This window comes from Gadus chalcogrammus, chromosome 11 (assembly GCF_026213295.1).
Source record: "Gadus chalcogrammus isolate NIFS_2021 chromosome 11, NIFS_Gcha_1.0, whole genome shotgun sequence".
Taxonomy (NCBI): domain Eukaryota; kingdom Metazoa; phylum Chordata; class Actinopteri; order Gadiformes; family Gadidae; genus Gadus; species Gadus chalcogrammus.
In genome coordinates this window covers 1,316,705-1,342,643 of record NC_079422.1, presented here as the reverse complement: position 1 = coordinate 1,342,643, position 25,939 = coordinate 1,316,705, and the positions used below count along the sequence as shown (strand labels likewise).

Sequence of the window (25,939 nt, the reverse complement as noted above, 5' to 3'; positions counted from 1 at the left end):
AACTTGTGTGTGTGTGAATACACACACTGTAGCGCAAGTGTTGTACACTTCTTTGTTATTTAGATAGCCGTTTTGCTTTTGGTCGTCGGGTTCTCTGACATCTCTGATATTTCCAAAATGAGACTGTAGTGGGGGTTATCTCAGCCAAGGTTGAGAAGGAATTGGGGGAAAGGAACTTTGGCTTTGAAGTACATGAACCGCGACATGGAGGAGAAAAGGATTGTTGCCCACGATTGTCCCCCGCTGGAGCCCCGCTGCCAAGGCGTTGGTGCCTTGGCGCTGCCCGCTGCCGAGGCCGTGCTGCCAAGGGAGACAATCGCAGTCAACAATCGCGGGGCAACAAACCCTTTCTCCTCCATGTCGCGTTTCAGTCTACTACAGATTGATGAGGAAGTGGAAGAACCAGAGAAGTCGGAGAACCCAACACAGTCGTTTGAGATTCATAATATCGTCTGGAGGCGCACACAGCTTTTGACTATATATAGATATCTATGTATGTATGTATCAGAGATGGAAATTTACTTTTTGGCCCACCAGCCACTGTGGCAGGTAGATTTAAAAATCTACCAGCCACTCATCTTTTTTACCAGCGACTTTTTATGCGCTATATATTTTTTTAATATATGCGTACATTTTAAACAATATATTAGTAACAATAGATAGGAAAAGTGTTTTTCATACACATAATTTTTTCCATCGGAAGTGATTCTTACTGTAAGTAGGTGTTACCAAGGAACTGAGTTGAAAATGTTACACTCTTACCGCATATGATAAACAATACACGGGTATCTGACATGTTAATGTCAAAGGTGTTACGATGACAAGTTTGGGGATAATGCATCTATACAAAGTATTTTCAATAAAAAACAAATTGAAATATTAACAATAAAACAACATGCATGGCTTCACCCTCATAAGTCAATCTAATTAGTGCCTGAATACAAATGTGTCCACAGACATGGTAACTAACGTATGATAGTAAGCATTATTGCCCCTTAACACTAATATTCAGAAAAAACACTGCCTCAAAAGGCTATTGGCTTAAGCAATACAAGTAGAGGCATATATTTGAACTTTATACCCTGAACTTTTAAACGTTGCAAACGTGCAAAAACATAATTATATATTTATGTGGCATTCAGTCCAATGCTGGAAATATATCTGTGGCATTCAGTAGGCCAATGCTGTGATAAAATATGTAAAGTATGACCAAGTGTTTCTTTCTGTTCAATAGATCGTTATCAATCCCCTGTGGGAGAAATTTGTTAATGTTTGTCCCTATAAAACAATAATAGTAAAAAAATAAATACACAATGGTAACTGCGTAAGTCAAACCGTCCAATCTGAAGGCTCGAAAGCGAACAGAACTGAGTAGGGGAGGGCGTAGCCTAACTAGTTTGCGAACGACCCAAAGAAACGCAACGCAAATTCAATGAGAACATGTATGAGGCTTTAATAAAATAATAAAAGATTTTAAATTCCATTTTTTAAAAGGGTCTCAAAAAGAGGGCATGTCCGGGCAAAAGACGACGTCTGGTTACCCTACGTACGGGAAACCCATTTGATTCCTACCTGTAACACTGTTTAATAGCGGGCCAAATTGGTGGGCGCTATCCTGGTAATTTCTCTGCGTGAGAAATACGAAGTGTGGCGTGTGAGCGTGTGCACGGGTTGAATTGCGTGTGTCAAACGCCGAATGCGCGAGACTTGAGAGCCCTGTTACTGGTATATTATCCCGGATGCCGGACAGTTGCAGTTCAGTAAAAGAGGCGTAGAAGAAGGGGGCCGGATGTTGACAGTAATGGTTGTGGAACTGCATAGCGCCGTATAACGAATATTAAACATGCAAATTTGATCGGACCTTACTGGAAAGTATTACCCGACACAGTGGCGGGTGAAGTGACACAATTCACCCGCCACCATACAAATCCACCCGCAAATGGAGGGTGGCGGGTGTTAATTTCCATCCCTGGTATGTATAATATGATATTATTTAGAGATAGAGCTCCTGGACTCCTGCCGTAGCACCGAAATGGCGTGTTTTGGGAAAGCTCAAAGTGTGACTGGCTCGTAGTGGCTGTAGTTCTGCACCACGGCTGAATTTCAGGAACGTCTTCAAATACTGAGTTAGGGGCCCACTAATATCTATATTAAAGCATCCATAAAGTAGCATGCCATGGGACCTTTAAAAACGTGCCCCAGCATGACTTAGCTTGTGTAAGTGCTGCACGTATTGGTGTAGTGTGATGTGGGTGCTATGGGTGTTTCTTATTCTTGTGTGTTTGCGGTGGGCAGCCTGGATGTGGTGGTGGCCCCTCTGGCCCTGAAGCTGCCTGTGAGAAGTGTGTCTGTGACCAAGGAGTGCAGCCACATCCTGGTGGGCCTGGACGACGGCAAGCTCATTGTGGTGGGTTCCGGCAAGCCAGAGCAGGTGAGGCCCATCGATCAGGGGCCGACCACAGGCCTGTTCAAACACAGCATGGCTCCTTGTGGGGTTGTGAAAGGGGAAGAATAGAGCTGATGATGTTGTGTGATCCACTCAGGTGCGTTCCGGGCAGTTCTCCCGGCGCCTCTGGGCCTCCACGCAAAGGATCACCCAGGTGTCGGCGGGGGAGACGGAGTATAACCCCAGTGAGCATGCTGGGATATGAGACACCCTCCACCTATATGAGTGGGGCGGTTTGCGGGAGGTTGGTGGTTGTCGCTCTGTGGATACTGTCTGCTGGTGGGAAGCCCATCCAAGGGGCTGACAAGAAGATCCCTGACATTCTCCCCAGCCCTAAGCCCCCAGTTGCCTGCCTTTTATTTATTTTTAAGAAAGCAACGAAAAAACACTTGGCACTTTTTATTCTAACTGAAGTGAGAACAATGTTGAAGTCTCATCTCCTCCCTTTGCTGAACCACATACCATTCCAAAGAGCTTAACGCGGTAGCAGAGGCTAAACTGAGCTGTTGACACAAAAGTTGAGTCACATTGAGAGGGACCTCGCACTTAGACCAGCTCAGACTACAGACAGACAGACAGGACTCCGACTCTACAGACAGGCAGACAGGACTCCGACTCTACAGACAGGACTCAGACTCTACAGACGGACAGACAGGACTCCGACTCTACAGACGGACAGACAGGACTCCGACTCGACAGACAGACAGGACTCGGACTCTACAGACAGGATTCGACTACAGACAGGACTCCGACTCTACAGACAGACAGACAGGACTCGGACTCTACAGACAGATAGTACGCAGACTCAGACTCTCTACAGACATTCCTCAGACTCTACAGACAAACAGACAGTACTAAGTCTCTCGACAGACAAACAGGACTCAGACTCTACAGACAGGACTCAGACTCTACAGACACAGACAGTACTCAGTCTCTCAACACAGACGGGACTCACTCTACAGACAGTACAGAGCTTTTAATGATAACTTTTTGAACTTCTCCCTCTCTCTCTGGTTTGAAGAACTGTTTGCCTTTTATCTTCTTCTACTTCTTGGGAAGTAGAATCAAAATAAGTAGGAAAAAACAGACCTTGGAAAACAATATTGGCCAAAGGTTCCTCCCCGTCGCTCATTACGGCCGATTATAATTTTTTCTTTGTATTGGGGGGGCCATAGCAATGTAAAGAATATACTGTAAAGCAATATCTTTTTTGTAGTTGGGTATGTAAAAACCTTTTAAACATTCATGTGGATCTCCTATCGCCTTAACATTTGAGCTCAATCCTAATGTTCACGTTTGAATGCTACGTACTGATGGAAGCCTTGTTACATCGGGAAATTAAGACCTTTGGCATATGTAATTTGGAAACACACCAGAGCAGCAGCTCAGTTAGAAATAATAAGACAACAGTCCTTTCTGCTCGTCTCACTCCTCTGTGTCCATGTGGCTCCATAGAAGATGTTGAACTGTTAGCTGTTAACATGTCTCTTGATTGCTTTTGCTTTGGTATAATCTCTGGTTGCCTGTAAGGCGTATGTGCCTGTACAGTACTGATATTATTCCTGTTACTTGTGAAGCACTGAAGTCATTGTTTTGAGAGTTGATGGCTGTGAAACACATGGGCAGAAAGCCTTTGAGTGAACAACACAGGAATGCACTTCCTGCCAACCCCTCCGCTGAGGTTGGAGACAGTCGGCTTTATGCACTGTCTCTCTCACACACACACACGCGCACGCACGCACACACACACACAGTTGCCAGAAGACATGGTGTGAACAGGAAAAGGCTAAGGCCCCGTCCACATGGAGCCGATTTTAGTAAAACCGCAGGTCATGTGCGTTTGGGCCGACCGTCCAGGCGGATCCGGTGCCCGAAAACACACTTTTCTGAAACCAGGTCCCAGGTTGGATTCAAATAAAAACGGTCCTATGGGGTTTCATATTTGGATTCGTGTGTACGCCTGAAACGCAAACGATGACTTCATCGGCCCCCACCAGCTGGGCGACGTTAGAGTAGCTTTGAACGATCTTTTCCCCTCCGTTTTCATTTTTGTCGCCCGAGTTCTGTCGCGCGACAAATCAGGAACAGAACTGCAGGGAACGGTTGGCCGGTTGAACGCTGATTGGCTGTTACGTAACATATGTCACTCAGTGTGTCACGTCAAAGTTTAAATATTTGAACTCCAGCGAATTTGTCGAGCTACAAATCCTGGTGAACGCGCTTGCCTGTGCAGGGCAAAAGTGTGGCGCGACAAATCAAAAATCTACAAAAATAATACAAATAAAAAAATTCAATACAACTCTACGTCGTCTAGCTGGTTGGGTGGGGAGTTGGCAATGACGTCATCGTTTGCGTTTCAGGCGTCCACCAGCGAATTTCGTTAACACGAAACCGCATAGCTCCGGTTTTATTTGAAACCACCCTTGGACATGGTTTCACAAAAGTGCGGCTTCATTTACCGGATCCGCCGGCTCCGTCTCGACGGTCGGCCCAAACGCACAAGGCTTATGCGGCTTCACCAAACAACCGGCTCCGTGTGGACGGGCCTTAGTGAGAAAGCATTAGCCTACACTGTTTTACATGTTGAAAGATTGGTTTTCTATACATGCGTTCTAAGTCATGAGCACATTTCGTTTACAGAAGATGAACTAATTAAAATCCTCTGGCCGCGGAGCGATAGTATTTTATTGCGCAAGTATGAGTGTGTTTTATGGCATTGCGCTTTTATTGTGTATCATTGGTTGTTTTGGTTTGCAGCCGAGATGAGTTTTACGGTTATACTGAAATTGTATTTCATTCATGACCAATGTGGTTTGCAAAAACATTTTGCTATCATTGTTGACCTGAATATCTTTATTTAAAGAATTTCAATGATATATACATTAACAATTGTTACAATATGAATTGAGCCATATACGTGTGGTCAACACTGCCTTGTCCTTGGACCTGTACCCTTAACCACAGTCTGGCATTTGTATTGTTTTTTAAGAAATGTAAAATACATATGCATTTTATGCAGTCCACCTGCTTGGTTCACTGTACTTGACCTTAACCCAGTGTGGGTTTCACCAGACATGACCTTAACTGAGTGGTCGTTGGCCAGCTGTTTCTAAGTAACTATTTGACAAAGTAGTCTGCCTGTTTGTGTGTATGTGGTGCTGGTCGTCAGTAATAGTGGCCTCTTCAAAATAAGAAAAGTTCCTCCCCCCCCCCCCCCCCCCCCCCCCCATCATCTCGTTCTGTGAACCTCGTTGGGAGTGAGCTGACACGTAGATGGGGCTTCCAGCCCGCGCCCTGAGCCCCAATTCCTTCCCTGTGTGTTTGTGGATATGCATTAATCTCACTCAAAGTTGAGGAGGTCACCCCAGGCAACGGCCATTGACTTTAATAGGGGGGGGGCCCTTTGAAGTCCCGGCGGGCCCATATCCTGCCGGCCCCCTGTAAACACCTCCAGGGGCCAAGGGCCTTTGTGTCTAAGGCAGAATAACCTGAAGGGATGAGGAGTGATGATACCAGCCTGCAGACCCCACGTCAATACAGGAGAACAAAGAGTAGAGGGGGGGTATACAACATACAGTGTGTACTGTGGGGACACAGCCTCTGAAGTCAGCCCTGTTGACAACAGTAGGAGGGGCCGACACCTTGTCCTGGGTTATTGGTGTCTCCCCTGGTCTCCAGGGCAGACGGGGCGACTGATACCAGTGTTGTTTGAGTTGTTCCTGTCAACAAACCACAACAACCTTCAAACAGTTCCCCAAAATCCCCTACCCCTCCACACCCCTCTCATGTGTACCCTTGTCTTCTTAAGGCCAGGATTCCAAGGTGCCTTCTTGTTCTCTGCTTGTTTCTCTTGTCTTCTCTTGTTAAACGTTGCTGATAGTTCTCAGTGAGTAGCGAGGTCTCCAGTAATACTCTATGCAGTCCAGCGGAGGAAACCCACCTTTTTATTTGTGTTTCAGTTTGATGTGTGCACTAGATGTATTGATGATTGATACTATGTTTGCAATAAAAAAGTATAATTATATCATAATCGTAATATTTTGTCTTTGTCAACTATGCCAAGTGGTTTGTTTTGCTGTAATATGAAAGGCTGTGTCTGCTTTCAGGTAGAAAGGAACGTTACATACCAAGATGTATTTTATGACTGAATATTCCCTCATATGTTGCATATGAACATATACTTTATGACTGACTGAATAGTTCTAAAACACCGTACCCTGTCTCTTCCAGTGGGGGCTTTGAAGTGATGCTTCTATTGTCCTCTGAGATCTCTCCATTTGTTTCCCTATGAAGTAAGCAGACCCCCTGCAAGGCTTTCTTTGGAATGCAACTGGTATGGAATTCACCCCGCTTCTCTATGCCCCTAAAAGAGCGGAGACCAACACTGAACTGAACTCACCTTGTGACTTCTGTGACTGCTAATAGAAAGAAAAAAATGTAATACCATATTGGATATAATTGAATATACTGTACAAATGTGTGCGAGTGTGTATATTTATATATACGTATGTATTAGTGCTGTCAAGCGATTAATCGCATAAGTCATATATATACACACACACACACACACACACACACACACACACACACACACACACACACACACACACACACACACACACACACACACACACACACACACACACACACACACAGGGTGGCGGAGTGGTAGTCGGGAGAATTCCCGGTGGGCTGTTAACGTTTCGGGGCTGTCGGGCTGATTACTGCGGGATAACAATATTGCTTTTATAAAAGTTCCTTGCAGCGCCGTCAGGCAACCTGAGCTGTGCGCCCGCCTCTCACTCAACAGACGCAACGTCCCAACCAAGTCGATTTTGTGGAGGGGAGTAACTGAGCGGCCCCTCCCGAAGTGGTACAGCCCAGGTGGGCCTTGAACTGCGATTGGTCAGAAAGACGTAACAGCATTGAACTCTCGTACAGGCTCGGACAGTGACACACAAACACATGCACACACTTTTAAGGAGTTTTTCATCGAGTGGGTTACGGCTGCGGACTGCAGTAAGCCTCGGACAGTGGCACAGAAACACACACACACACGCACACGCGCACGCGCACACACACGCACACGCACACACGCACATTCTTTTAAGGAGTTTTTCACCGAGTGGGTCACGGTTGCGGCCTGCGGGAAGGCGGGGCTTGAGCTCCAGCCTGCCTAGCCCTGCCTAGAGTGCACTACGTCATCATGGTTTGTTCAGGGACAGTCGGGATTGACACACACACACACACACACACACACACACACACACACACACACACACACACACACACACACACACACACACACACACACACACACACACACACACACACACACACACACACACACACTCTCTTTCTCAGAAATTCGGTTGAAGCAGAGCCTGGATTTGCCTGGATATCGGATTTCATGTTCTTCCCTAGTAGCTTCTACATAATCGTTTGCTAAACGAACGTTTCATGATAAATGGAAATATTGAATTACTTGAAATGATTATTGATTTTAGGACACATTATTCCACTAAAGCAACAATGTAGCCTATTGTCTACTATATTGTCTACTATATTACTATTTGTATTTATATTTTAGATTGATTTAAATTTTTAATAAAAATAAAGTGAACATAAAAACCGGGTCTTTCGCATAGACATTGTGTTTTTGCTATTAATAAATAGGTTTGTCATCATTTGTCACTAACCCGTTAGAAGAATAATAAAATGTTATGGAGTGGAGAAGTGAGGCTTCATCAATCATTGTACAACAATCAGTCAAAGAAAGCATTATATAATTCATCTTTCTTCCAATGATGTAGTTCTACATTAGTTTAAAATAAAATCTTAGGCTGAGAAACCTTTTTTTAATCACCTTTAGCTAACCTCAATCTGTTGTATTCATACTGACATTTTTATTTACTCAAATATTGTATGTATGTATATGTGCGTATGTGTATGTATATATATGTGTATGCATATAATTGTGCATGCATACATGTTTATGTGTATATATATACACGGGTATATATACGTATGTATATTTATGCATGTGTGTATATATGCATAATATATGTACATATATGTATATATACGTATATATGTATGTATATATATATACGCGTATATGTATGTATGTATTCATATTTATGTATATATATGTCATTGTGTATGTATGTATGTGCATATATATGTGTGTATATATATATGTGCATTGTTACGTATTTTAAGAATCTAAGCTACCCACACATAGTCCCAATGAAGACCAAACATATTAGCCGTAAATACCATACATAGCCACAAGGGGAGCCTTACTGAAGGCTGCAATAGATACTTTATCCACAGAGGGCAGCACCACAGACCAAGCGAGGAAAACCGAGGATTACGTCCCACCGGTTTTCTCCAAGTCTTCCGGCCCTCCGAGTCCATAAGAAAGCCTCCCCATTGTGGAGACAGGAGAACTCTCAAAGCTAAGCTAGGATATCGGTGGGTTAGTGTCTTGGATTAGCTAGGAGAACACTCTCGCACGTGCTAAGGCACATCTTCAATCTCTCTTAACTTCAGAGCATCAGTTTACCATACCGAAAATACTTTATACAAATAAAGTATCTCTTTAAAGCTATTCCTTTGGATTAAACCCCTCTTTCCTTGAAGAACATGTTAATTGGTTGACCCCGACGTTCGTGGAGAGTCCGGACCGAGACTGGCGACCGCGAGGCCGTTCGGAAAGCAGTACAAGCTACTTACAGGCGCCACAACAAAGGTAAACAGAACCTGTTGTCAATGACTAAACTCTGTATAGTTAGATTAGTAACATTAGGTGAATAGCTTGTACTGCATCCGTCAGGCTGCGGGGACGTGTAATCTCGGACTGGTTTAAATTCATACAGCCGGTTACAAACGGCCTAGAATAAACTAACAGATTGAAATTAAATAACGAGCTCACGAAGTATAAGGGCTAGGAGTGTGTTTTATATGGGTTTGTAGATAGACAAATGCAATCCTAATTAGATCTAAATGTCCGTACCAACGTGGGAGACGTATTACCTGTGGTTATATGTTATTTATTTGGTGTAGCGACCGAAGTTAAACCGGGGCACCATAAGGTATATTTATTACCGACCATAAACTTCTGAACTCTTACGGCGGGGTGAGGAAAGGTCAGGTCTTTAACGTTAACCTAGCTTAGTTGCATATTAAACCGGAAGCTTGGCCGTAGTTAGCCAAGGAATTCAAATCGAATTGATTCCTCACAGCCCGGTTCATGTAACATCTAAATGTGCAATTTTGGTTAGTATAGAACGCAGCCGTAGAGGTGGACTTACGCAGGAATAACCCATCTGCTATCAAGCGCCTCGCTAACCCGCCGTGGGGACAAACTTGCAGGAATCTCTTACTTCTTATAGAGATCCAATACATGCTTTTGACTAGAGCTACCTGGGTCAAAACTAGTTTGTCTCTACAGCCCTTTGGATGTAACACGTGGTGTACGATTTAAGCGGACCACGCGTCTTGGAAAACGTGCGGTTCCTTTGTTCATACCATCAGTCGTTATAGTCGAACTCCTTTTTTGAAATAGACGCCATTTCTCTGAAGCAACGGGGGGCTCAACTTAAGTGTTACATCCTCTCTCTCTCTCTCTCTCTCTCTCTCTCTCTCTCTCTCTCTCTCTCTCTCTCTCTCTCTCTCTCTCTCTCTCTCTCTCTCTCTCTCTCTCTCTCTCTCTCTCTCTCTCTCTCTCTCTCTCTCTCTCTCTTTTGCAAGTCGGTAGGAGATGAATGGTCAGTCTTTTGTTAAGACTCATAACCTCTGACCTAGGCAAAAGCAGATCTCTATCTCTCGGTGCCGGTGCTATCTTGTGGCCTGGTTGCGCAGTCCGGTAGGACTGGAACAACTCGAATAGTTGTTGTACTTTTTCTCCCATACCCTAGAAAACCCCTTTGATAACCCCAAACCCTTCTGTCCCTGTCTCTAAAGATCCGGTCGTCAGACCACCCTCCCCTCCCCATCCTTTTATCCCAATATCCCATATCCTATCGTAAACTCACCCCCCTCTCCCCATCCCTTTGTCTTAATATCACATATCCTATCGTAAACTCACCCCCCCCTCCCCACCCTTCTGTCCTTGTCCCCACATCCTATTGTAAACCCCCTTCACACCACTTTCATCTCTCTCCGCAGGTCCTGGAGTAAAAGCCCCCCACCCCCCTTTATTTTTTCACTTCTCCACCTTATCTCCACCCTCTCCGCAGGTCCTGTTGCAGATCCCTGTCCCCATCCCATTGAATACTGTTTATTGACGGGTACACTCACAGCACGACGTGCGAATAGTGTGTGCTTGGTCATTTAAGTGTTGGATATAGTAATAGGTTATCACAGCCTTTTGTCGTTCAGATAGAAATCAAGAAAAGTTTCTTTATCGATAAATAAGTTGTGAATTCCGAAAAACCCAAACACTCTTAGTACTTCGCAGCCCCTGTGCCGCGACCCCCACCTAACCTCCCCCTCTCTCTCTCTCTCACTCACTGTCTCTCTCGCTCTCTCTCCCCCGCTCCCTCTTCCTCTTCCCCCCTCTCACTCACTCACTCACTCACTCACTCACTCACTCACTCACTCACTCACTCACTCACTCACTCACTCACTCACTCACTCACTCACTCACTCACTTTGATACTCACTCACTCACTCTCTCTCCACTTTGTTTGTACAGACATATTGCTTTTGGGCAACCAGGAAGGTTGTTCCACAGATTCAATACGGAATATTGAAGAGTAATTAACGTTGTACAATCTTGTAACTCCCAACTCCTCGCTCTTTCTCTCTGTCTGCCTGCCTGTCTAAAGGTAGGCCCTCCCTCACCCTTTAAATTCCTTCCCCATCCTTTAGTCCCTATCTCCCACCCCCCTCATAAAGACCCCCCCCCCCCCCCCCCCACAGAATAGCTTTGTCTTTAATGCCCCACTGGCGTCGTTTTGAGTACTTGTAGTTAAAGATTGTTCATGGTTATGGGTGCGAGGTAAGGTCCTCCACTATCGGTCTCTGTGAAGATCGAGCCACAAAAGAACATTAACGAGAGTTCCAATCTCCTCCTCCACTGTCTTAATGAACCCCATCCCCCACCACCAATCTTCCTCCCTCTAAACCCTCATCATAAAGACCACCCCCCCAGCCTCTCCCACGACACATCTCTCTCTGTGTCGCTATTTTTAACAACGATAACTTTTATATATACATGTACACACAGCGCGGAGAAAGTGTACTGAGAGCGCAAAATGCGGTTAAGTGGTAGCCTTATGCCATAAGGTACCACAGTGTTCAGCCGGACAGATAGAACTCAGAAGTTTCTGTAGTCGGCTGATACGTATGTAGTATGCACCGCAGCCATATTTGTAGTTCTTGGTAGTGCCGCCTACTCGTTAACACGAGATTATTCCCAATTACATCTCAACAACTCCAAATGTACCACAAGTATATAACTATTATTAGTCCCAACTAGACGTCCCCCCAACTTTCCAAGTAGCCGATCTCTTGCATTTGTAATAAATTTGTTCTCTTTTCTCGTCAGGCCTTGGCAACCCGAGCAGTAATGGATGCCCGACATTCATCATTTTAATCGTTAACATTACTACAAATATTCTCTTTTCTAATCAGGAAGTGGCAACACAACGATCAGTTGCCCATCATCATCATTTTACTTCTGTGCATAAAATATTAATTCTCTTTTCTCTTTAGGAGGTGGCAACACAAGCATTATAGTTGCCAAACACTCATCTTTTTACTTCTCTGCATTGATCTTAATTCTTTCTCTCTCCAGGAAATGGCAGTATAAGAACGAATGCCAAACACTGACAGTAATTATTTTTTTCAGGTTGCTGAGCCCTTCTGTCTATTCAACATGTGTTTTGTGTAGCAAGACAGGTAGAGAACCAGGCTGGTTCAAATAGACACGGGGTTCAACTGCTAGAATAATATGTTGAATTAATAAATGGTGCACATGGTTTTAAACGGTGCCCAAGGAGGGAGTTAGCCCAACTGCGGTAGACACAATTACAATACGTTTTTTGCGAATATTAAATCTACATGGCTTAAATTCTGCTATAATCAGCTACTACATACGAATAAACACTGCGTGAAATGTTCAAAGGTCAACTATTGCCTCCGTTGGAGCGATTGCAATAGATATAATATCGTACCACAATATGAATGCATTATCTTGTATTCGACAATTAGGAAAGCCGGATTCCAGAAACTAGAAGCCTACAAAAAGGGCACCAACCCAGAGGTCTTGCATCAACCAGATCCCTGTACGGCAGTTACACAGTGATCTTAAAATAGCTAGACTCCACATCATGAACAGTTAGCCTTTAAAGTTGTCCATAGCGTGCATACCGCTCGTCCACAGAAATCCGGGGTTATCCAGGCCTGGGGATTCTTATTAGAAGAGTTCTGGGATAACCTCCAATAGAGGAGTCCCCCCCAATAGAGGATCCTGAGGACAAGCGGTAGAAATGCATAGTTCAACAGACCTGACGAGGTCCAAAATACCAAAATAAGAAATGGTTAGGATTGGTTAATTTGAATGCGCATGGCTGAAGCAATGCGCAAGGAGGGATGTAGTGACAATATTAATTCAAGGATTGAAAGTTGTGTAGCAAGACAGACCAGAAGCCGTCCGATCCAGAGGATCCTACACCAACGTCGGTGACACCTGGCGAGTGGATCTGGGTTAAAAAAAAAAAAAAAAAAAAACATCGAAAGACCTAGAAGACCGGTGGAAGGGGCCATACAAGGTACTCTTGGCCACACCCTTTTCTGTTTCTGTAGAGGACCGACGTGGAGCCCAGTGGCATCACCTGAGCCGGTGCCGCAAAGCAGATACTCCTGGCAGATCGTGGACTGAGACCCTGACCGACCTAGCTGCACTCCAAGCCAAGGACAAACACGCCTCATCCCAAGACGATGGGCCACAGCGTGCCCTTGGTAAAATACCTGGTAGGATTCCTTCTGGTAGTCCTGTTCCAAGAAGGAGCGGGAGACAACATCGCCAGGTACCCACCGTCAAAACCAGATATAGAATAAAATGCCACCATTTGTAGCACCTGTGTCTAAGATAATCAATATCCTGGATTTACTTGAATAATTAATTATTGAACCACCAAGACGAATTGTGCTTGTTATTATATAGTATTGTTTGGTTGTGAGTACAACTCGTTATTTCTGAATCGCTGCATTAATAATGGTACAGTTGATCTTCTTTGAGGCGATTGTTTTACAGGCCACCTGTTACTGACACGACGACGACGGAGAACCTGTTTGAAGGCTCCCATGATGTAGGAGTAACCCCTCTGAGTTGAGCCCTTGACAAGGAGGGACGAGTCTTGGGTTCATGAATTACAGGCCAGACGGCGACAGAAAAAACAATGACTGCAATAATAACAAGCCCAAAACCACCCACATGAACCGGCGCACCAAAACACGAAGATCACCTGAACCCCCCAAATCTATGCCCAAACCACCCACATGAACCGGCGCACCAATACACGAAGATCACCTGAACCCCCCCAAATCCATGATAGCTTATCAATTATTTTGAAATTTTAAAATTGTATTATGTCTACCAATTTTTACTTTAGCACATGATGAAAATTGTATGGCCTTGTAGCACATAACCAAAAGTATTAGCTCAGGATTTCTATGAATGGTTTTGTTTGTGTGATATTTGGCCATGTGATTGTATGATAACAAGATTTATGTTCATTGTTGTATTGTTAAATAATGACCTGTATTCCCAATGAGACCCACAAGGTGGATGCCATTTCAGTATTATGAGCCCGTTGTGGTTTTTCCCTCTATTCAAGAGTTTTCCACAACGGTAGATGGTGTTGATCCTAATTTGACTATGTTTTCGGTGTGGTAAATGGTTATGGTTTAAAATATTATTGTATGGTCATCTAAGATGACCAAGGAGGGACTGTTACGTATTTTAAGAATCTAAGCTACCCACACATAGTCCCAATGAAGACCAAACATATTAGCCGTAAATACCATACATAGCCACAAGGGGAGCCTTACTGAAGGCTGCAATAGATACTTTATCCACAGAGGGCAGCACCACAGACCAAGCGAGGAAAACCGAGGATTACGTCCCACCGGTTTTCTCCAAGTCTTCCGGCCCTCCGAGTCCATAAGAAAGCCTCCCCATTGTGGAGACAGGAGAACTCTCAAAGCTAAGCTAGGATATCGGTGGGTTAGTGTCTTGGATTAGCTAGGAGAACACTCTCGCACGTGCTAAGGCACATCTTCAATCTCTCTTAACTTCAGAGCATCAGTTTACCATACCGAAAATACTTTATACAAATAAAGTATCTCTTTAAAGCTATTCCTTTGGATTCGACCCCTCTTTCCTTGAAGAACATGATAGCATATATATGTGTATATATATATATGTATATATATGTGTGTATATCTATATGTGTGTGTATATATATATATATATATATATAAAATTGTGGGTGTGTGCGTGAACATACCCTCATATATGTTTGCATTAACAATACAACATGCCTCTTGTCTCAATGGATTGATCTAGATTTGTATAAAACTAATGCTATAATATAATACAAAAGCACCAAGGTGTGTGTGTGTAGTGTATTTGAATTTTATCTCACCCATCATAGTTCCTATTATATTCGACAATAAAATGCCGTCGTTCTCAGCATGGCATTAGCCAATCACGGCGCTGTATTTCCTAAGGAGGTGGATACTGGGAGGAGACGCACAAGAGGTTACAGAGTTGGGGAGAAGTTTCGCGCATCTGTTTTAAGGCTGTCCATGCAACCGGGACGCATTCAATGGTCCTTAAGGTAACATTGACAAAAGCTAGTAGTTGTAATCAAAGTACACTCTTTGCGGGGGAGAAGCTTGTGACTGTGTTGGGATATACTGGTCCATCCTCTGAATCACATAACCGGACCAGTAGGCTACGGTTGCGGGTCCCGTCGCCGTCCGTCGTGCGGAGTTCTCCAGAGAGCTTCATACGGCTCACGGCTCATTGTGGACAACAGTTTTGTGGTCTGCATGTTTGTGACACTGGGAAAGAAAAGTCTGCTACTTGGATCAATTCAGGATTAGTCGGGACAAGATGATCGTGTTTGTGATTTGCACAATTCTTCTGATCAAAGTAAGTGTTCACCGATTGCATTTTGCCTGTGGATTTTCTGACCGTAACTTGCTTAAAGGAATAGTTTAAGTTTGAAGAAGTAGTAGAACCTAAACGTGTTTGTGATGCAAGCCTCTACTTTTGTATTGTGGACTTGTAGTAGGGGTTTCCCAAGGAAAGGCATGCACAATGTATGCCAACCATGTGTGGAAGATTTGAAAAGCAAGGCGTCTTCAAATCAGTGGAGCACATTTTATAAGTGCGCAATCATAAGGACGTACTCCCAAAAGTACATTAAAGCCGCTCTCGCTCTGGAGAAGAAACGCAAACAGACTGTCCGACCCGGCTTCAGACAGACCAATCTGAGCCTGCTTCAGACAGACGACAGTCTGAGCCTGCTTCAGAGAGGCCACAGTCTGAGCCTGCTATAGAGAGGCCACAGTCTGAGCCTTTCTCACTGTCTCGACATGTTCTCCACAGCCAAGCCCCTTCTTGTACAAGATGAAAGTGTTTCGATCAACGTCCTAATCAGATGACACACTCTACTACTATCCAACCAGCCTTTTTTTTTATCCCCTGTACTGTGTTACCATATTTAATGATGAAGCACTCTGTTAACAAGGATTTCCTTATTACAGATATCAAAGAAGCAAGTTATAACTACATGTTTGGCAATCCAATAGCATATATAGCCTATTATTTTAGACTCCTCGTTTGAGATTAGCCTATGGTAATTGTGACACACGTTCTACTATATGCACTCAACAACTGATGCGGATCTCCAGATCATGATCTGAAGTCCAACGGCTGGGAATCCGGAGAAACAAGGACGCCTCAGGAAAACCAAATTAAAGAAACCTGATCTATCACCCAGTGGCTCAAATCTGATCCATCTGAACTCTCCCAGCACAGAGTTCACAGGGTGTAATAACTAGAGTTATAATCTTCTTTCTTTCCTTCCTTCCTTCCTTGCTTCCTTGCTTCCTTGCTTCCTTGCTTCCATCCTTCCTTATTTCCTTCCTTCCTCCTTGCCAAATATTTTCCAGTGAGATGCTGCTAAGCCTTTGTTGATAAAACACGTTTACTATTCAGCACAATCAGCATTTTGGATGTTTTTGGTTTGCACACATTGGTAATATCCTTTTTACTAGAGCTGTTCCCGGTAGAGATGTGGCATGACTAAGAATCGCTGGGTTCTGCATATCCGGAGCAAGGCAATTATCATTTTTTTTTCAGCTTGTGGTCGGATTAGTGGGTCGGGGGGTGGAGGGGGTAATGCAGTCATTTCTATTTCCTTGTAACACTTAACCCATTTCTTCAGGGTTTAGACAACCATTTTCATATTTAAATTAATGCTACATTCTCAAGGATTGGTCTTTTGCAACCATTCCTTAAATAAAAAAAAAAGGTACATACAAATTTAAGATTACAGCCCTAATCTGTTGATGAGACCGGCCTCCTCAAAGGCCTTCCCTGTTGGACCTTTAGGAGTCAAATGAAACGTAACTCTGGAAACTGTAAACTCATGCTGACTCTAGTATACACATTATAACAAAAGCTGTGTCACTTAAGAAAACGAACACACAAAAGCGTTTGGCTTCAGTGCCAAGTGTGTGTCTATGTTTGTGTTGAGCGACTGTGACAGCCGGAGACTCTGAGTCTCATTGAAGCTGCTAGCTGGTGGTCTGATCTCTCTCCCTGAAGACTACAGCTCTTACATCTAGAGAGGCTGCAGCTGGCCCCTGACCTGCTCCCTCCGTGAGGCTCAGATGGATCTGTGTGAGTTCTCCTACCACACGCTGCCATGGGAATCGTTTAGCCTCTTGGTATAAAATGGGCCCAAAATCATTGCCAGCAGGCAAAACATTGAGAAGTCCACTGAGTAAACTGGATTTACACACAGACTATACAAACTGTCATACGAACGCATACACCCGTCTGAACTACGAGAAAGCTACACTGGAACTCTTCTGAAGTGATAATCCATTTATTAAGTATCTCCTCAGACATGTTAATTTAGCATAAAGTAGTCTCCAGGTCTAATAGGATTGCTTAGTTCCTGTATATTCATTCATGTCCATTACGTTAGCCTTACCTAACTTCAAACTGCTGAGACTCTTCGCTTCTGGTATGCAGCACTTGTCATTGGTTCATCAAAATAAACAAAAATGAACAACCGACCGCCTCCTGCGAGGATTTACCTCCAAGGCAGGATTATATAAACCTATATAATACATATATATATATATATACCTACTCTGTCTGCCTCTTATTACTGGTGGCACATGCATGCACATGCACACACACACACGCACATGCGCTCACACACACACACACACACACACACACACACACACACACACACACACACACACACACACACACACACACACACACACACACACACACACACACACACACACACACAATATAGTAACATGAATGTACATACATACACGCACACATCACAAACACCTTTACAATTATGATATTTTTGTGAATAGATTCAAAGTCTGGTTCTATTGCAGCACTTGCTTGTAGCTCTGCTACCACTGTCTGCCAAGGGCCACCTGGATGTTTCACCTTTTACTCGGCCCCAGCTGCTGCCTTGTCAGCGGTCCTTGGCTGTTCCTGGTTAGTGGCAGAATAGTTTTCGGCGTGACTCGACGCTCCAGATGATGACAGAGAACCCAGGCCAAACAGCCTTCACTGCCAGTCTGCGTTCACCATAGGTGGACATGTGAGGTGATGCAGCTCACTGTGTCAGCAGCTGCGTACGCTGGAGGAGGGGGATTCGGAGCACCTCTCAGATCTCTAGAATCACGTTGTTATTATTATTATAATCAAAAGTCTGGTCCAAGTCTGCCAACTTTAAACACACCAGCGCTTAGACCACAAGGCCTCTAGATGGTATCAGGCTGCTGTGGAGAGCTGGAGCCAGAGGGACTGGAATGAGGCAAATCTATTTTTGATAGAATCTGCATACTACAACCTTTTGTGTTTTTGTGGTGTGTGGTCGTGCATATGACTGCATGAATGCATTTGGCCATGCACTTGGGTTTTTCTGAAGGGAGGCGTGTGTGCCTGTGAAAGATTTGAGCAGCCCTCTGAGCTGGTTAATGCATGTATTCCTTGGCCCCAGATGCAGAGAGAGAGACATCAATGGTGTCGTTTAACTGTTAGCTTTTCCAAGTGTTATGAGGATGGTTGTTGTCAGACATCTGTTGGATCCTGTCAGCCCCCAGGGGGCAGGCCAATCACCCCCACCCCACCCACTCCGCCCTTAAATTGGTGCATATCTAAGATGCTGTGTTCAGAGCCCAGAGATTGGAGAGACAGAAAAAGAGAGAGAGCAAAACTGACCGTCACAGAGAAAACCACCTGCGGAGCAGTGAGACTTCCAAAGCCCCCCCCTATCTACCCCCCTCCCCCAACACTACCCCCCTCCCCCAACCCCCCTCCCCCAATGAGCCTGCACAGGCTCATTGACACCCTGGCCTGGGGCTGGAAAGTGTTACCTTTACAGAACTAGACCCCCTATCTCTGGTTCTGAGGAGAGAGGGAGTGAAAGCAGCCCTTCACAAAGTGCTGCTTTCAGCCAACATATTTCCAGATAAAATGCTACAAAATGTATTATTTAGTTTGTGTACAGCAGAGTCCTTCTGTACTTCTCACTGAGTTTGCACACAGCCTTACATTAGGATCAGACAGAACCAGAGTTGGTACAACATTCCCGCAGCGCTCACGCTCATCTGGAATGCAGGAGGGAAGGAGGGAGGAAGCTTTCTTTCCTTTCTTCCTCTCCCAGCTGTGTTTTCTCTCCGTCTTTCGCCTACTTCTTTGTGTTTTGATATTATTTCCAGCGGGCTCTGAGGCAACCGATTGAAGCCAGTAAGCGCCTTCAGGCACCAGCTCTGCTTTAGTCCTCAGGAATGCCTGCTGTATCCCGTCTTACTGTAGCCTCTCCTAGACTGCCATAGGCCTCCCATAGGCCTCCCATAGGCCTCCCATAGGTCTCCCAGAGGCCTCCCATAGGCCTCCCGTTGCTGCAGGGCGACCACGTCTCAAGAAAGCACGTTGTCGGGGCACCAACAGCTGCACTTTTTTCTAGGACTGGGGGGATTTTTTTACTTCAATCTTTATGATGAACATTAAAAAATTAAAACTGAGATTGTCATCTGAAAGAAATAAAATATGTCCAAATGAATATTTGCAGGTCCTACCTGTTATCATGCCTCAAATGGTTCTGCTATAAGAGCTAATATGTCTCCGGTGTGTGTCCAGGCAGGTGTGGGCGAGGCGTGCGCCAGCGGGCGGCTCACAGAGTCAGGGCAGTGCTGTAGCTCCTGTCCCCCGGGGTCGGAGGTCCAGCAGCCGTGTGGGAAGGAAGACACAACGTGTGCACCGTGCCAGAAGGGTGAGCAAACACAACACCCAGCCACTCTGGGAGATACCTGGACGGGTCTAACCTACAGTCTATATCGATGTCTAAAGTATTTTTTTTAAGTACCAAGCATTAAAATAATTCTATGGCTGCAGTTAAAGGTTACACAGTTTAGGTTTAACTATCACAACACACGTTTTTGATATGAAGATGAGAGCATTCTTCCCACGTTCCTATTTGTTCCCTGAAGGAACTCTTTGTCTTCCCAGGAAGCTTCTCCTCGTCAGATGGCCTGGAGCCCTGTCTGCCCTGCGCCCGCTGTATGACCGGCATCTCTCAGCTGGCCCCCTGCTCGGCCATTCAGGACACACACTGTGACTGCCAGGAAGGCTTCTACCTGTGGCGCCACGGCAGGGAGGGTCTGTGTGCACCGTGCTCCATGTGTGACCGTGGCAGGGGGGTGAACAGAACCTGTAACCCCATGTCCGACACGCAGTGCCTGGACTGTCTGCCTGGAAGCTTCTCCGAGGAGCGCAGCCTCACCAAGGCCTGTCATACGTGCACCAAATGCCTGGAAGGCGAGGTGGAGATCCGAGCCTGCCAGCCTAACTCTGACACGCTCTGCATGGGTGAGTCCCTGCACCGTCTGGGAGAAACAGAACACTGATCTGGAAACAGTTTGACTGAGGAAAAAATACAGACATGGATAAAAAACATGAAAAGTAGAAAGTGAAAAGGGTGTGTGTGTGTGTGTGCATGGCCAGGTATACTCATGTGTCTCTTGGCTCACACCTGCACCCACACCTCATGTTAACGCTCTGCCACACTCAGGAAACATGAGCAAATAGAGAAGAGTGAAGTTAATCCCCATCGTCGTGATCTTAAGGTATCCTATACATGCTAAGCACCACCAGAACCCCCAGGGTCAGAGGTCAGCCTGCCTCACCCCCAAAAACAGCCCCCCAACATCAGCCATCCACTCGCTCTCCAGGAGTAAAGGTCTTCTGTCCACATGCAGGCCACGTCTTGACCCCTTGACCCTCTTGACCTCAGCCAGGTCAGAGTGTTTGATCTTAAAATAGGCCCGCTGGAGGGATGTGGGGAGGGGGTTGGCTTTAAAGCCACAGGGGCACAGGCAGTGCAGTCTTACCCTGTATTGAATCAGGCAGTGCAGTCTTACCCTGTATTGAATCAGGCAGTGCAGTCTTACCCTGTATTGAATCAGGCAGTGCAGTCTTACCCTGTATTGAATCAGGCAGTGCAGTCTTACCCTGTATTGAATCAGGCAGTGCAGTCTTACCCTGTTTTGCCTTCAGGCAGTGCAGTCTTACCCTGTATTGAATCAGGCAGTGCAGTCTTACCCTGTATTGAATCAGGCAGTGCAGTCTTATCCTGTATTGAATCAGGCAGTGCAGTCTTACCCTGTATTGAATCAGGCAGTGCAGTCTTACCCTGTATTGAATCAGGCAGTGCAGTCTTACCCTGTATTGAATCAGGCAGTGCAGTCTTACCCTGTTTTGCCTTCAGGCAGTGCAGTCTTACCCTGTATTGAATCAGGCAGTTCAGTCTTACCCTGTATTGAATCAGGCAGTGCAGTCTTACCCTGTATTGAATCAGGCAGTGCAGTCTTACCCTGTATTGAATCAGGCAGTGCAGTTGTACCCTGTATTGAATCAGGCAGTGCAGTCTTACCCTGTATTGAATCAGGCAGTGCAGTCTTAACCTGTATTAAATCTTAGATGTATGTGTGCAGACATATATAAACCTTTTCTCTTTTTTTTTCCCTCTGTAGACAAGAAGCTGCTCATTCTGTCCCGTCCCTCCGCCTCCGACAGTGCTATTGACGGCACCCGCTGGCCAGTTCTGATGGAGGAAGGGAGGGCAGGGGCGAAAGGGGTTGCCACAGCGACCCCCGACTACACCCCCCAGGGCGAGTACGGCAGGAGCAACATCGTCATCTATGTGTCTGTCCTGGCTGCTGTGGTGCTGGGTCTGCTTCTGTACGTTGCTTACAAATGGTAAGCTTTCCACTGCCGGTTCTGTGGTTGTCGGGCCAACGGTTCTGTTGGGAATTAGAGAGTGTATGTTTGCCTTTTTTATCTATTAGAAGTTTTTATCTATATTGGAGTCATGGTTTGATTTGAAAATGGCTAACCGGTATGAGATTCACTAAGTGTTCTAGTGTCGTTTGATGGTTCGCATGGAAGAGAGCCCATTCCTCTTTATTTAGTACACACCGCCTGCGGAACAGGAGCTGACTCGGTCCAGACCCATCCTATTATATAATCTGGATCTTTTGCTTTGCACTGAACTCTTTTTTCCCTTCTTTGACAGTCAAAGAACATCAGTGTTCACTGTTTCATTCGTTGCTCACAATACCTTCCCCCCCCTGTCCTCCCCAGCTGGACATCTTGTAAACAGAAGAAAGCCCTGTCTAAGGCGCGAGCGGCAGAGCTGGGAGTCTCACCCGAGGGGGAAAAGCTCCACAGTGATAGTGGTGTGTTCCTGGACTCCCAAAGTCTCCAGGACACTCAGCCCACCAAAGGTACCAATGACAACATAAACATGAGCTACCATTGGCAGGGGAAGGGTAACTAGCTATAAAAGGTTGTTAACACAGCTGTATAGCCCTTGATATGAAGGCGCCTTAAGCAGAGGGAAGATTGTATTGGATGCAATGCGATGGTTCTCATCTCTGTTGTGTTCGTGGACAGGCAGTAAAAGGGACAGTAAGAACGACAGCCGCCTCTACATCAACCTGCTGGTCCACAGGAGGGAGGAGGTGGAGCGGCTCCTCCAGGAGGGCCGGGGGTGGAGGCCGCTGGGCGCCGCGCTGGGCTACGAGCCCGAGCAGCTGGACCTGTTCGGGCGGGGCGAGGCGCCGTCCCGCACGCTGCTCTCCAACTGGGGCCAGCAGGAGGGCTCCTACTTGGGGGTGCTGTGCTCGGCGCTGGTGCGCATCGACAGGCCCGACCTGGTCGCCGTTCTGAACAGCCCGACGCAGGGTGCTTCTGTGGTGTGAGGCCCTGGGCCCCTGGTGATAGGAGAGTGAGCAGGACAACACCTCACACTTCATGGGAATAAAAGGGGAGGCCCTCCGATACGACACCTCTGTGATATTCACACGTTATCAGGGCTCCTTGCTGGGACACTTGTTATTTAGTGGGTTCTTTTTTTTAAAGAGGATGACAAATTGAGAGTTCCTGTGGCAACTCTCCATGCCGACGCCGCCGCCACCTCCCCCCCCCGCCACTTAAAGAGAAATGGAAGTAGCTCTCTTCTTGGTGGTAAGGCGGATTATCAGTCTATGTCAGGGGTCAGCAACCTTTTCAACATGCAGTGCCAGTTTGACGTTTTCTCATTAATGACTGCTCCTTAATCAACAATATATAAAACATTAAGCTGAATTATGACACAGCGACCAAAAACATTTCCAGAAGACCTGGAATTGTACTATTTCCATATAGTCCACAATCATGCATCAACATTTTAAATGTTTTTTTGGTTGTTATATTTGCAACATGGGCTTACAAATTATAATTACATATGTCCCATCTTAAAACACCATTTTCAGAAACTCATTCAAAAACATATTTGCACTGTGAGAAATGTAAAAAACAGGAATATATGAGAATGTTGGAACCATCCACATCAATATCTTTAGGACATGTACAGCTTTGCAAAACCATGTGAAGGCGATGCATACAGGCCACTTGCAACAATATTTTAAATATTTTCTTTTCTATTACTCACAACATAGGATTAAAAACTATTAATTGATACAATTTCAGAACACTGCTTTCTGTAACTAATTTAAACATATTTGCACTGGGAGGAAATGCCCAAAACAGAATAAAGTGCAAAAAAAATCGGTAGTAATGATTATGCTGCCGCATTGTGTTGTGACATTTTTAAATAATAATAATACAATAAAAAAAAAAAAAAGTGTGCCAATGATTATGCTGCCCCGTGCCAGTGGTGGCACGCGTGCCTATGGTTGCCAACCCCTGGTCTATGTTTTGTATGTTTTAACCTTGGTTCATTTTTATATTGCTTTTCCCATCACTATGACAACACATTAAATGTACAAATATGCTCAAAAGAGATTTGCTGAGGATATTTCCGTTCCATGTACGACAACATACCCGTCATAGTTTAAATTGAGCTGCTTCATTCAAACAGGGCTGGTCTTCAACCTCTTAAAAAAGAATCAGGACTACACTCAACCACCCCTGCATTGACACACAATAATACTGATAATGGATAACATCTATGATCAGTTTTATAAATAGTGCACTCTATTCTAGGCTTTGTATATGGGGACCAGGCCTCTGGTGTGTCCTGATCCACTAAACAGAAATGCTCCCAGGTGTAAAATCCTCAAACGTAGCTCTTTAACAAGTTGTTGTTCATGTTATTGTACATAATGTATGTTCATATATTTTTTAATATCATTTTGAACTGTAAAGATTAAAATGAATGATTAAAAGGTCTTTCCTACACCACAAACCTTTCAAAATATTTTGAGAAATATTGTTTTGAATTACATTTCAATGCACAAAATCATACAAACCAAAAAGAGTATGTTTTTTGTCTATTCCTATATTGATATGTCTGCTTTTTTTTGTAAGATTGTATTTCATTTAATAAATAGGCTTTGAGAAATGGAGTGTGTGTTTCTAATCAGATAGTCAAATCATCAGGAAGTGATTAAGTTAAGCTAAGTTAGTTATCCTTTATGAGGAATGCAGTGGTTCGAAGGGCGGGATAGATCATGGTTCCACTCCAACGATGTGGTCTCAGGATTTGGGGATTTAAATGTTTCTTGAATGTGAAGTAATTCGAGATTTAACATTGAAATGCACATGCTCCATGTGATTTAAATGAGTTGCTAATACCAATCAGCCAAAATACTAATACTAGGTTTTACTAACAAGGATTGGTCAAATAAAAGTATTTGATCAGTTTGGAATACATGCTATTTGGTTCTAAAACGGAAAGGTTTAAAGTAACCCAACACCTTCACTCTCTGTCCCTGAAATCTAGGGGTTATCATGGATTCAGATTTACATTTCGACAGTCACATCAAATCAGTTACAAAATCGGCATACTATCACCTTACAAATGTAGCAAGACTTAGAGGGCTCATGTCCACCGAAGACTTACAAAAACTTGTACATGCCTTTATCACTAGTAAGCTTGATTACTGCAATGGTCTCCTTACAGGTCTCCCAAAACAAACTCTGAGGAAGCTTCAGCTTGTTCAGAATGCTGCTGCTAGAGTTCTAACAAAGAATCGTTACATTGGCTTCCTGTAGGTCAGAGAATAGATTTTAAAATCATGTTGCTAACCTATAAATCCCTACATGGTTTAGGCCCAAAATATTTAACTGATATGCTTCCACTACATAAGCCTTCTAGACCACTAAGATCCTCTGAGACCAATCTGTTAATTATCCCCAGAGTAAACACGAAACATGGGAAAGCAGGATTTAGTTACTATGCAACAAATAGCTGGAATAAACTCCCAGAGGATTTAAGACTTGCCCCAACTCTGAGCACCTTTAAAACAAGACTGAAGACTTTTATGTTTGCTTTAGCTTTCTGCTAAATCTTAAATACATTGCACTTTCTAAAAAGCTTTAACTTTGCCTTAATTTTCTATTTTAATACTAAAATGCCTTTTTAACTTTCTATTTTACCCATTTCTTTGCATGTTTTCTTTTACTTATCTTTTATTTTATTTTATTGTATGACAATGTTTATATGTGAAGCACTTTGAGTCTGCCTTGTGGATGAAAAGTGCTATATAAATAAAGTTGCCTTGCCTTGCCTATTATCATGTTTTTAATCAGACTTTTAAGTCTATAATAAATTTCCTGTTGCAGATCACTCCAGGGGAATCAGCTAATGTGAATGCAATGCTTTGGGGACAACTTCACTAAATATGGAGGGAAGG

General features: G+C 44.5%; 2 protein-coding genes across 6 annotated transcripts in view; both read left to right on the top strand.

Moving 5' to 3' along the window:
* Positions 1 to 6,946, top strand: part of nbeal2 (neurobeachin-like 2) — a 42,350-nt gene extending 35,404 nt beyond the window's left edge. For 4 of the 5 annotated variants that reach the window (XM_056602267.1, XM_056602265.1, XM_056602269.1 and 1 more), the window contains 2 exons: positions 2,296 to 2,431; positions 2,544 to 6,946. In XM_056602267.1, coding sequence (XP_056458242.1) covers positions 2,296 to 2,431; positions 2,544 to 2,651 — 244 coding nt within the window. In that variant the 3' untranslated portion in view covers positions 2,652 to 6,946. The remainder of the gene's footprint in view (positions 1 to 2,295; positions 2,432 to 2,543) is intronic. The other variant, XM_056602270.1, reaches the window with a different exon arrangement.
* An 8,281-nt stretch (positions 6,947 to 15,227) lies between these two features.
* On the top strand, positions 15,228 to 25,931 carry nradd (neurotrophin receptor associated death domain). Its single transcript, XM_056601409.1, has 6 exons — positions 15,228 to 15,617; positions 19,881 to 20,013; positions 20,250 to 20,609; positions 21,773 to 21,998; positions 22,383 to 22,525; positions 22,695 to 25,931. The coding sequence occupies exons 1-6, from the start codon at positions 15,579 to 15,581 to the stop codon at positions 23,000 to 23,002; spliced, it is 1,209 nt and encodes a 402-aa protein (XP_056457384.1). The 5' UTR covers positions 15,228 to 15,578; the 3' UTR covers positions 23,003 to 25,931.
* Positions 25,932 to 25,939: the final 8 nt, after the last annotated feature.